This window comes from Pinus tabuliformis, chromosome J (genome assembly GCF_031772625.1).
Source record: "Pinus tabuliformis cultivar Carrire ecotype Pingquan chromosome J, CPIR1, whole genome shotgun sequence".
NCBI classification, from domain to species: Eukaryota; Viridiplantae; Streptophyta; class Pinopsida; order Pinales; family Pinaceae; genus Pinus; species Pinus tabuliformis.
Genome location: NC_142295.1, coordinates 1,402,359,535 through 1,402,372,115, shown reverse-complemented (window position 1 = coordinate 1,402,372,115; position 12,581 = coordinate 1,402,359,535). Strand labels below are relative to the sequence as shown.

The following is a 12,581-nucleotide window of genomic DNA, read 5'->3' as shown; positions in this document are numbered from 1 at the left end:
TTATCGTCTATGGGTTCCAGTCAAACATAAAATTATTAGAAGCAGGGATGTTATATTTAATGAGTCAGAAATGTTCAAGAGGACTATAGGTGAGTTGGATGTCAAGAATGTTATTGACAGGTTTGAAGAGTAGCAAGAAAACATCCCACCAATACAAGATAGTGAACAACAAATACAGGAGCATGAAGAACAACAAGTGGAAAATGATGAACAACAAGAAGAAGGAATCTTGCAGGAACCTTTACAGGAGATTCACCCTCATAATGCACCACTATAGTTGGTTTGCAGATCTTCTAGACCTCATAAACCTTCACAAAGGTATCCTCCTTCAAACTATATTTTGTTGACTAATGAAGGTGAACCTAATTGTTTTCAAGAAGCTTGTAAAGTCGAGCACAATAAAGAATGGAAGAAAGCAATGGAAGAAGAAATGAACTCTTTGCAGGAAAATAAAACTTGGGAGTTGGTAAACCTCCCAAAAGGTAGAAAGGCTCTACAAAACAAATGGGTGTACAGGATTAAGCATGAAGGTGATGAAAAGAAGGAAAGGTATAAAGCAAGGCTCGTGGTGAAAGGTTTTGCCCAAAAAGAAGGTATTGACTTCACTGAAACTTTCTCACCTATTGTTAAAATGTCATCCATTAGAGTCATTCTCGGTCTAGTTGCTGCTTTAGACCTGGAATGTGAACATGTAGATGTAAAAACTGTATTCCTTCATGGTGAATTGGAGGAAGAAATTTATATGGAGCAGCGAGAAGGCTTCATAGAAAAAGTCAAAGAAGGCCTTGTTTGTAGGTTGAAGAAGAGTCTCTATGAGTTGAAACAGGCACCTCGACAATGGTACAATAAATTTGATTCATTCATGTTGGAACATGGTTTTCAGAGGTTGGAAGCTGACCATTGTGTCTATATCAAGAGGTATGATCAAGGAAAGTATAATATATTATTATTATATGTGGATGACATGTTGATTGTTGGGCATGATAAGAATAAGATCAATAGGTTGAAGAAAGATTTGGCTAGCAAATTTGCAATGAAGGATTTGGGACCAGCACAATAGATATTGGGCATGCAGATTATGCATGATAGGAAAAACAAAAGGTTGTGGGTGTCACAAGAAAAATATATCGAGAAGGTGTTTGACAGGTTTAATATGAAGGATGCCAAGCTAGTTGGTACACCCCTTGCAGCCCACTTCAAGTTGAGTACTGAATTATGTCCTAGTGATGACAAGGAGAAAGAAGAGATGAACAAGATTCCTTATGCTTCAGAAATTGGCAGTTTGATGTATGCCATGATATGCACACAACCAGACATTGCATATTGAGTGGGAGTAGTGAGTAGGTTCCTTGCTAATCCAGGAAAACAACATTGGCAAGTGGTAAAATGGATTTTGAGGTATCTCAAGGGTACTAGTCATTATTGTTTATGTTTTGATCAAGATGATACTGTGCTTGAAGGATTTACAGATGTGGATATGGCTGGAGATATGGATACCAGAAAGTCCACTACAGGTTATCTGTATACATTTGCAGGTGCAGCAGTATCTTGGGTGTCAAGGCTACAAAGAATAGTAGCCCTCTCTACAGCAGAAGCAGAGTACATAGCTGCAACAGAAGCTTGTAAAGAGATTTTTTGGATGCAATGATTCCTAGGAGAGATAAGAATAAAGCAGGACAAGTATGTGTTATATTTTGATAGTCAGAGTGTCATTCACTTGGCGAATACCCCAACATTTCATTCAAAATCCAAGCACAATGAATTAAGGTACCATTGGATCTGGCATGTGTTGGAGGAAGAATAGTTATCCTTGGAAAAGATCCATACAGATAGGAACCCTACTGATATGCTCACTAAGATTCTACCACGAAATAAACATGAGTTATGTAGAGGCATGGTAGGACTCGGTGTGACTTGATGACTCTTATTTGGATTCAAGTGGGAGAATGTTAAGTGTGAAGCCAAATTCATGAATCACATGCAAGATTCTAGGTTCTTCTACACCACCATTAGTTTCTAAATCTTTCTAGATCTCTACATCGCCATTAATTTCTAGATCTTTCTAGATCATAATACCGCCATTACTTTCTAGATCATTCCAGACCTCCATCTAAATCACATACAGGATTCTAGATTCTTCTTCTGCCTCTATAAATTTGTAATTTCTCTGGCCATGGAATGCAAGCCAAGGCCCAAGCCTGTTATGTAATGCAAAGTGATTTCTGTTCTCGAGTGATTGTTTTATCTATTCTGCTGATTCTGACTGAGTAATCTTGTTGTTTCTCCATTTTTCTGCCTCTGAAATTTTTCTTTGCTATTTCCGTTTAAGTCTTTGAGTATAAATCCGTTGTGTGTTATGTGTGCCCTGGTCTAACAAAAAAGACCCTCCAAACTAATTCCTACATATTTTCCATTCTAAAATCATCGAGATATAAGATAAATACTATAATAGTCCAATATGGATCATAACTAATTGAGATATCTTTCAATTAAGATGTAAAATGGAGCATGAAATTTTTTTTAACAAGTTCCACTTTTGGGTCTATTTATGTTATTATTCACATACTCCATGTCCTCATTTATTTTCATACTAGGAACATTCACATCATAAAGTTTATTTTTAGAGTGATTTAATAAATGGACAAATTTTGCCTTTCTAATAAGTCTATTTTCCCATGAAAGAAAAAATTCATTTTTTTTCTTATTAGTATGACAATATAGGTTATCTTTAAATAAGTTTGAATGTCAAAAAATAAATTTACAAAGTTAAATTTCAAACTAATTAAATAAAACCATATTTTGACAAAATTCTTACTAAATCTAAATACTAATTTCCTATAAATAAATAAATAAAATTATCCCATTATTAACTTACTCAATTTACTCATTTTCTTCTTGTAAAATATATTACTATAATTTGTTTTCTTATTGTCGAATATGTTACTCTAATGTAACATAATTAGAATAAAAAATAAAATATTCCAAACTGATCAATATGTGTGTTCCACCATGATCATTCATTCAAATTTGATCTTCAAGAAATGACACTATAAACCATGAAAGCGATCCATAGGTTAGTGTGTTACCACCCTGCTATTAGTTCATTGTTTATTCAACTCACTACGTTTTAGCAAATCATTGTTATTGCATATGTTCTTTTTGAGCTTTCATCAATATCAGCGAATTCCTTTATCTCCAAACCCTAATCAAAGCTCGGTTAATAAATAATGAGAAACATTGACCAAGAGAAATGATTTTTGAGTTCTCACGTACCTTTTTATGAGAGGAACTTTCTTCGTTTGTGGGTTTTTAAGCCATATAAAATTGGTGAGGAGGTTTATGTGTAGATTCGACTTTTCAAATGTTTGTTTGTATTTTATTTTAACTTGAGGCAGGTTGGCAGTATTAATGAGAGATAGATTAGTAGCCAATTTTACACCATCTACTTTATTTCAAAAATAAAAATATCTATAAATCTAAAATTATTAAATAACTGAGGTTAAAATTTTAAATATGTCCCACCATATAACTTTATGCCATTTATTTTAAATTTCAAAAATAAAAATACATATCGATTTAACTATGTCATTTCGCAAAAAATATTAAATATAAATTAATAAGATATTGATAATATTAATTTTAAATATTAAAAAAAAGGTACCTTATGAAACGTACTCAAAACATTTTATTATTAATCATAATATAAAATGATAGTCGTTAAGAACATGGAAAAGTCTTTTTGATGAGAAGCCATCAAATTACAAGGACATAAAACTTTTTTTTAATAGATGGCTTATGGATATGGGAAACTAGAAACTATTATAATTAAAGGTTAATGATGATGATGATGATCGTTGACATTGAGACCAAATTGGTCTATCGCACCTATAATTTCTTAATTTTTAATTGTCTGGCTCCTTGTCTTTCTTGGCGAGATTGGTGATGTAGCTTTCTTTTTCTTCTCTACGGTCTTCCAACTTCCTTTATCTTGCATCTCCCTCATCTCTTCTGATATCTTTATTTTTTCAATTTAAATATAAATTAATAATCACGAATTAAGTTTAAGTTTAAATTTTAATATTAAATATTAAATATTAATTAATTTTTATTATTTTATAAAAATTTAAAATTTTTAAATAATTATCCTGAGAGAAAAAAAAAAACTAAAAACAAACGGAATTGGTTATTACAACATATTCTATTTTATTATTTATTATTCCCACGTATATCTATATACACCCTTTGTTAAATTTCTTACAATCTTCTATTCTTACACACAAGCTTTAAATACATAATAAATTCATCATAATATAATTAAAATTTGATATTTCACAAAATAATAAAATCCTTGTTACATCAAGTATTAAAGCAGAATTTTTAACAAGGCTATCTAGCAATAAAGTTGTGTCTAATTTGAATGCCCCTTGTACCAATTTCACTTTACAAAGTGCTCAAGTACAATTTGAATGCCCCTTGTACCAATTTCACTTTACAAAGTGCTCAAGTACAATTCCAAAACTAACTAGCCTCCTAACTGATTATATTCCAAAACAAACTCGCCTCCTAACTGAGTATATTCCAAAACAAACCATGCCGCTCACTGAGTTCGTTAATTATAGTGATGGAAAGGAAGACGAGTAGTGGGAACAATGAGCAGCGGCACTGCCTTGTGCATTGTGAGACCGAAGGCTTCTACCATATCAAGCCCCTCGGGTGGGTGGCCATCGGGGAGGGAGAAGTTGAAGGAATGAAGTAGAGTGGTGATTACGAGTTGAACCATGCGGATCCCCATGTTCATCCCTGCGCAAATTCGTCTACCTGCACCAAATGGAATTACCTGGAAATCATTGCCCCTAATGTCGACACTGCTGCCCACAAAACGGTCAGGGTCAAATTCTAGCGGTCTCTCCCAAACACGAGGGTCACGTTGCATACCCCATGCGTTCACTATAAGGTGGGCATTCTTGGGTATGTAGTACCCCTCTATCTCGCACGCTTCTGCTGCCATCCTAGGCACGAGGAGGGGAACAGTAGGGTGCAGCCTTAATGTCTCTTTTACCACAGCCTGCAAGTATGGGAGGTTTTGGAGGTCTGACTCCTTAATCCTTCTCTGTTCCCCTTTCACCACGGAGTCTAATTCTTCCTGGCATCTTCTCATGATGTTCGGGTGGCGTATCAGCTCTGCCATTGCCCATTCCACTGTGATCGAAGTTGTGTCCATTCCTGCCATGAACATGGTCTGAACAACATACAACATATATATGTAAGTCTCAAGTAAAAGATAAGCAGATTCAGGCAGTATAGTAGCAACTTAGTTCCTGCTCTCTTTGTTTTGTTCTTCAGATTTTGACAACATGCATCTGTATTTTTGTTCCTCTATTCCACATTTTCTGTTTCTCTACACTAACTGACTTTGTTAGAACTATATCGGTTGAAGGATTAGCATTTTGATAGGATAAGCAGATTTTATATCGGTCGAAGGATTAGCATTTTGATAGGATAAGCAGATTTTCTATGGCCTATATTTGCAGAATTTTGATATGAAATCAACATATAGATTTATTTTCTTGGTCGAATTGACCTGAAAAAGGAACTATGTAACCTGTACTCTTTTGTATATATGTAACCTGTACTCTTTTATGTATAAAAATTAGCACTTTCTTCTTCTGAAAAATATAAAATAAAAGTAAGCTTCCAACGCAGTGTTAATAAACTACATAAATTGCATAAACATAAGCTTCTTTCGTACCATGAAAATAACCAAATAAAAAAGATTCCTTCCCTAATAATTTCAATTATTGGGATGGTGTCAATAGACCCATAACATCCGCTCTTTAAAATTCGTGCACGAACAGCCAAAATGTCAACAGAAGCTTGTAAGAAAATATTCAAGTCTCAGAATCAGAACAACTGTCAGGAGAAACACGTTATGGGCATCCTTAAGTGGATTGGATTCTCGGAATATGAATCCCACTGAAATGGGTTTAGAATATTTCAGACATGAGTAAGGTAAAAATAAATTATTATAAATATTTGAGTAAATATAAGTATTTTTATCTGGATTATAGTTTTTAGGAATATTTTAAAATCTAAAAATCTGAAATTGGATGAGCATTAGCTAAGTCAACGTTTTTCACTTACCAATACTAATCAGATTAAAATCCAAAATATTCTTAAAATCCACAATTAATTTAAACTACACCATTAAAAGCTGCGAGATCTAAATTTTGAAATCGAAAACACATGAAATTCAATAAACATGAACTGAACTTTTTTTTCAGAAAGAAAAGCATAATATTTATATTAAGGAAATATATATACATCATAAAAGCTGCGAGATCTAAATTTTGAAATCGAAACACATGAAATTCAATAAACATGAACTGAACTTTTTTTTCAGAAAGAAAAGCATAATATTTATATTAAGGAAATATATATACATCATAAAACTGATGGGTCTTAAGAAAACAAGACCGCGACAGGGAGAGCCATTGTTTTAAGAGAAAAACAGCATAGCCTCATAGCTGAAGCTATACATAGAAACATATTGAAAACATTGAGGCAAAAAGACATCATCACTAATGAGACATTGAGCACATCTGATCACAACCTTCAAAAACAAAAATATAAACTCTATACCCTTCAGACGAGCAGCAGTCATGAGGAAGGAGGATAGAGTGCCGAGACAGAAGACAGTACATATTTGGAAGAAATGTTTGAGTCCTCAAACATTTTTAGATTTCTCTATTTCCAGAGGCACCAGATTGTTGTGGGGAGGATTAGGCGTTTGATAAGCCAAATCAGACTTGAAGTTGGGTATTTTTCATGCAATTCGATGAGTATAATGAATTTAATAAGACTCACCTGTAAAAGGACCTTAATATCATCGTTCGTGAGCTTCCCTCCTTCGCCATCCGCATCATTTCGAAGAGACCAAAGCATACTCAGAAAATCGGCCTTCCCTCCATTACACGATGCAGTTTCGCGCTCCTTTATCAAATTACTCAGGAACTCATCGAACCTGTTATGCGCGTTCTTCATCTTGGTCCGTACGCCCTGTAGATCCATCCAAGCCAAAGACGGCACAAAGTCCCCAATAATAAACTTCCCGGCCAAATCAAAACACTCCATCACCATTTCCCTAAACTCGCTCGCCTTCGACCCCTGGGAATCGAAAACGCGCTTGCTGAACATAATCTGCCCGAGAATGTTGGCCGTGCAGACGTGGAGCAGTTCCACGAGGTTCACGGGCACGCACGCCCTCAGTCGCTCATGTTCGAGAATCGACTTCACCAGGATTCCGACCTCTGCTTCGCGCACGGGCTGCAGATCGTCCAGGGCCTTGCCGCCGAAGAGATGAATATTACAGACCTTGCGCAACATTCTCCACCGGGGGCCGTAGGGAGTCGAGAAGAAGCCGTTGGAGTCGTAGCCAATGTATTTGGAGGTTGAGTTCTCTGGCCGGCTGGAGAAGTTGAGGTCGTTCGTCTTCAGGAACGCCTCCGCTAACTTTGGGGACGAGACGACCACAGCGGCGGTTGTCCCGAGCTTCAAATACATGATCGGACCGTATTGCTGCGACAGCTGATAGAGCGAGTGATGGGGCATCTTGCCCAGATGTGTAAGGCTGCCCATGACAGGCCATCCAGACGGACCCGGGGGAAACCGTTTTCTCGGAATCTGTTTAACGATGCAGATCAAACCGATCGCAAAGAGGATCAGACTCAGCGTTTGGCTCAGGCTCGCAACAGAGACCTGCAACAACTCAAGGCATGAATCCATGGCTTTCTATTGCTATTATGGTCCTGGACATTCCATATCATAATATTGCTCGCCTTATCGTTAACCCTGAATATTGCTAGCCTTATAAAATAAAAATTCCAGACACAACAAAGTGCACAAGTTTGCCGACATTAAAAATTTATTTACTCCGATTATGAAATGAACGTAAAATCCTAAGAGAGTTAGGTGTGAACGACTGGTAACGTGAAAAGCATTTTCCCGGCGGATTTGGAGTTGAAATTAATCTCAACGAAATGTATCGTACTTGTACTGTATCACTGATGTATGGCATCTGTGCTGTAATTTTTGGGAATCTGCACAAAATTACAGATGATTAGTAGGGTTCTCTCTACAGCGGAGGAAAATTACTTGTGAGTGTTTGTTTTCGATTAGGTTAAACATGTTTAATCTATTGTCCCTTCTTGAAATTAAATGAAACACTTGAACAGAAAGGTCTGTAAAGTTTACAACTTAAATTATGAAAAAACTCAAATTATTCGTAAAACTTTGGCTAGAGTTAACCCATTACTAGATGATAGTAGAAATTAAGAGGAGTCAATCACAGTATTATACGAAGATGGCAATTAATCACAGTTAAATGCCAGAGTAAAAGTATCGGCAGCTTTTACTGATTAGTAAGAAACATCAACAGCTTTTATTTATCAGTCAAAAGAAGTAGATGATGTTTTATTCAATTATCTCGTTCATTATGTAGACAAATACGATGGTCACAATACTATGGTCCCAAAACCACCCTTATAAATACTTACATGATGTTGGATATTTATAGTTTTGTTCATGATCGTAATCACGATTATAAATACTTATAGTTTTGTTCATGATCATAATCACGATTATAAATACTTACATGATGTTGGATTTCTATAGTTTTGCTTATTATGTAAGTGAGTAAGACCAGACAAATACCATGGTCACAATACTATGGTCTCAAAACCACCATTATAAATTATAAATATTTATATGATGTTGGATTTTTATAATTTTTTTTATTATGTAAGTGAGTAAGAATAGATAAATACCACGGGCATAATACCATGATTCTAAAACGATGATTATAAATTAAATTTATTTAAGTCATTCTTTCCAACAAGATTAATATAATATTTATCAATATATGAGGAAGTCGTAAAGAGTATTATCTTTTTAATTTAACTTGGTGAATATTGTTGCTATTATTTTAATTGATCCAATCTCAAAACACTTTTCATCACATTTGCATCAATCTAACTATAAGGTCTTGCTTATCCCTTAGCAAAATCATTGTAAATATATAAACATGATTGTCTTCTATGTGTATTTTCAATGTGTATTTTCTCCAACTATGACAATCCATTATCTAGCACTTGATGATTCCAATGTTATCTGACATCTATATGCTTTGTCTTGAAAGGGGGGGAAATATTTTTAGTAAGATGGATTGCACTTTGGATATCTGACATCTATATGCTTTGTCTTCAAAGGCGGGGAATATTTTTGGTAAGATGGATTGCACTTTGGCTATCACAATTTAATACATACTTTTCTTGCAACAAACCTAGTTCCTCGAATAACCTCCTCTTGTAAAATAGCTATTTGCATGCATCAAACGCTACAATATACTTGGACTCAATGGAAGAGGGAGCCACCACCTTTGGAAATCTAGATATCCTTGAGAGCGTAGCCTCTACAAAAGTATAGATGTAGCCTACTCTGGATTTTGTATACTCCAGGTCACCTACTGGAATGACATCTTCAAATCCTTCTAAGAAAGGATCAAAACCTTCAAAGGGTAAATAGTAATCGAGACTCAAATGTATCTTAAAATCCATTTAACTACATTACAATGTTCCTTTCCTAGGTTTGCAAGCAAATTTCTTATCATTCCCATTGAATGTTCAATGTGAGGGCAAGTGAATACCGTTGCATATATGAGGCTTCTTAGTCCAATGTACAAAATATTGGACATTTTTGTTTTTGTTTCAACACTAGTGGGGCATTACTAGTTGTTAATTTAATATGAGAATCAATTGGTCTACGTACATGTTTTGCATTAGCCATATTAAAATTTTCAAATACTTTTCCAAGTTATGGTTGTTGTGATGACCAATGTTTCTTTCTTTTCCTTTCATATGTAATTTGCATTCCCTAAATTTGTTTTCCTAGTCTTGAATTATTCAGTACAAAAGTGTTCTTTAATTCTTCTTTTAGCTTCTTTTCCAACAATCAACATGTCGTAAATATAAAAGAATAACACAATGAAATTTCCATTTTCATTCTTTTAATGTGTACACATTGATATGCATAAAGCCTTTCAAAACGGTCTAGCATAAAACAATAAAATTTCTTCTACGATTAACAAGGGGCTTGTTTTAACCCATATAGAATCTTTTTCAACTTGTAGACCAAAATTTATCTAGACTTTTAAATACTCCTTCTAGTTGTTCCATATATATTTCTTCTTCCAAATCTCGATGTACGAAATTTATCTTGACATCTAATTGCTCCAATTATAGATCTCATACAACTACAAAACCATATGCCACTTTTATTGATGACATTTTGAGAACTGAGGATGAGTTTTTTAAATTAATACCTTATTCTTTCCCAAATCCTTTCACGACTAGCCCTACTTCAAATCTTTGTTTGCATTCCTTTTTTTCATGTTTTATTCTACACAACAATTTGTTCTTTAAAACCTTTCTTCCTTTTTGTCATTAAGCCAAAACTCACATTTTATTATAATGTAAGGATTTTTCCTCTTCTTGTGTAATAAAATATATTCCAAGGTGGGATACCTTTGCAGAGGCCAATGTGGTATGACAAACTTACAAACTGATAAATTTTATGGTGGTATTTCTCCTAATGATTGTTGATTTTTCATTCTTCATATGACTTTTTTTTGTCAATTCTCATTTTTACTTTTCTACAATGGATTCTCATTATCTCTAACATTGTATTCTTGTAATGGTGATTGATTTTCTTATTGTTTTTGAAATTCAAGAAATTGTTTCACCTCCACGCCTTTGTCATTAGTTGTAAGAATGTGTTTTTCATTAAAATGGCATCACTACTTCTAACAACACTCCTTTTTAGAGGTTCCAATGACTTGTAACCCAATTCATTGTTATCATATCCAAAAAAACTTCATTTAATAGGCTCTATTTTTATGAATATGCACATATGCTTTAGAGCTAAAAAAATTTAAATGTATGTAAAATAAATTCTTATAGTTCTGTAGCTTTTTTTGGAATGCCACCATCTAATGAGGTTTTGGGAGAGAAATTTATTAGGTGGTAGGCTATATGGGTAATCTCTACCCAAAAATATTTATGGAACCTAGAAATTGAAAGCATGCTCCTCACCTTCTCCATTATTTTCCGTTCATTCTCTTTGTTGCTCTATCTTGATGATGGGTGTGATGAACTAATTTTAGATGCTTTATACCATGTTTACTACAATATTATTTGAAGGCCTTAGAACAACACTCCCAATCATTATCTATCGAGTACATCTCAATAATTTGTTAGTTTCGTTTGCAACAACTATATGAAATTTCTAAAAAGTGTCTAGAACTTCATCCTTACTCTTAATAGGGAAATCACACACTTGTCTTGATGCATCATCAATAAAAGTAACAAAGTAAGTAACTCTTATTGATTTCACATTAATTGAGACGTAAACATCATAATAGACCAATTCTGGTGTTTCTCTATCCCTTCTAAGATCATCCCTTATTAATGATACTCTTTTCTAATTGCCCATAATGCAATATTCATAAATTCTAAATTATGCACCTTTTATAATAGGCATATTTTTTTTCTCAACAAAGGTTTGTATACCTCTTTTAGTCATGTACTGAATTTTTTTGTGCCACAAATATGCCATAGCCTCCTCCTTTGCAACAACAACAATATATGATCTCTACATATTTTTTTTTTTTTTTTTAATGTATAAAGAATGCCCATCTTTTTCCACTTTGCAATAACCAACAAACCCTTCAAAATTTTCTAGCCTCCCTTGTCGAACATTATATGGTGGCCTTCATTATCTAGTTTCCTAAAATTCATCCTAAACATCGATACTTGTCTCACTAGTTTAAGCAATAAAAACCATCCATCTTCCATTTTTATTAAAACATATTCTACTCCTTCAATATTATGAAGACTTTCACTACCTTACCCATTTTACCATGTTTATAAGAAATACAATTTTCTCTAGCATGCCATGAGGCTACATAATATAAAATCCAATCACCATAATGACTATAACATAATATAAAATCCAATCACCATAATGACTATATATATATAGTCATGTATCCTCACAACAAACATGGATTAATAGCTCACCATTTGATACAATAAAAATTGTTTCTTCATTATTGCCATTGTTAGCTACCTTTTGCTCATTTTGCTTCATTTTTAATATATTTCAATGGGTTAGTTTTCCACCGGTACAGTTTAATGTACTTCTAGAGATAAATCACATTGATTCATTCGATTGTCTTTTGTAATAACTAAGGGTTAGTGCCTCCATATTCGAAATTTCCTCTCCCATAGATTTCTTATAGATTTGTTCATTTAATAAATTATGAGAAAGATCTTTAAAATACAATTTATCTTTTAGTGTTGCGATACTTATGGTGTAATCGAGTTTTGTCAATTATCCAGCATTGAGCTCAAGAGTAGAAAGGCTTCGATCTCATTATAAAATATAATATTCAACCATATGAGGTGGTTCAACACTATGTGCACTCCATTTAAATGTTCAATTACTAATCTCCCTTCATTGATTTTGAT

At 34.0% G+C, this 12,581-nt stretch overlaps 1 protein-coding gene across 1 annotated transcript; it reads right to left on the bottom strand.

Annotated features, from left to right (window-relative positions):
• Nucleotides 1-4,299: 4,299 nt before the first annotated feature.
• Nucleotides 4,300-7,895, bottom strand: LOC149232606 (flavonoid 3'-monooxygenase-like). The gene is made up of 2 exons (XM_089379455.1): nt 6,865-7,895; nt 4,300-5,239 (listed from the first exon to the last, which is right to left on the bottom strand). The coding sequence occupies exons 1-2, from the start codon at nt 7,780-7,782 to the stop codon at nt 4,610-4,612; spliced, it is 1,548 nt and encodes a 515-aa protein (XP_089235581.1). The 5' UTR covers nt 7,783-7,895; the 3' UTR covers nt 4,300-4,609.
• Between the last annotated feature and the right edge of the window lie 4,686 nt (nt 7,896-12,581).

What these genes read in the sequence shown, in the direction of transcription:
- LOC149232606 (XM_089379455.1), bottom strand. Translation starts at nt 7,782, where the DNA reads ATGGATTCATGCCTTGAGTTGTTGCAGGTCTCTGTTGCGAGCCTGAGC. An exon ending in ATATTAAGGTCCTTTTACAG is followed by an intron (nt 5,240 to 6,864) that starts GTGAGTCTTATT and finishes TATGTTGTTCAG; the next exon opens with ACCATGTTCATGGCAGGAAT.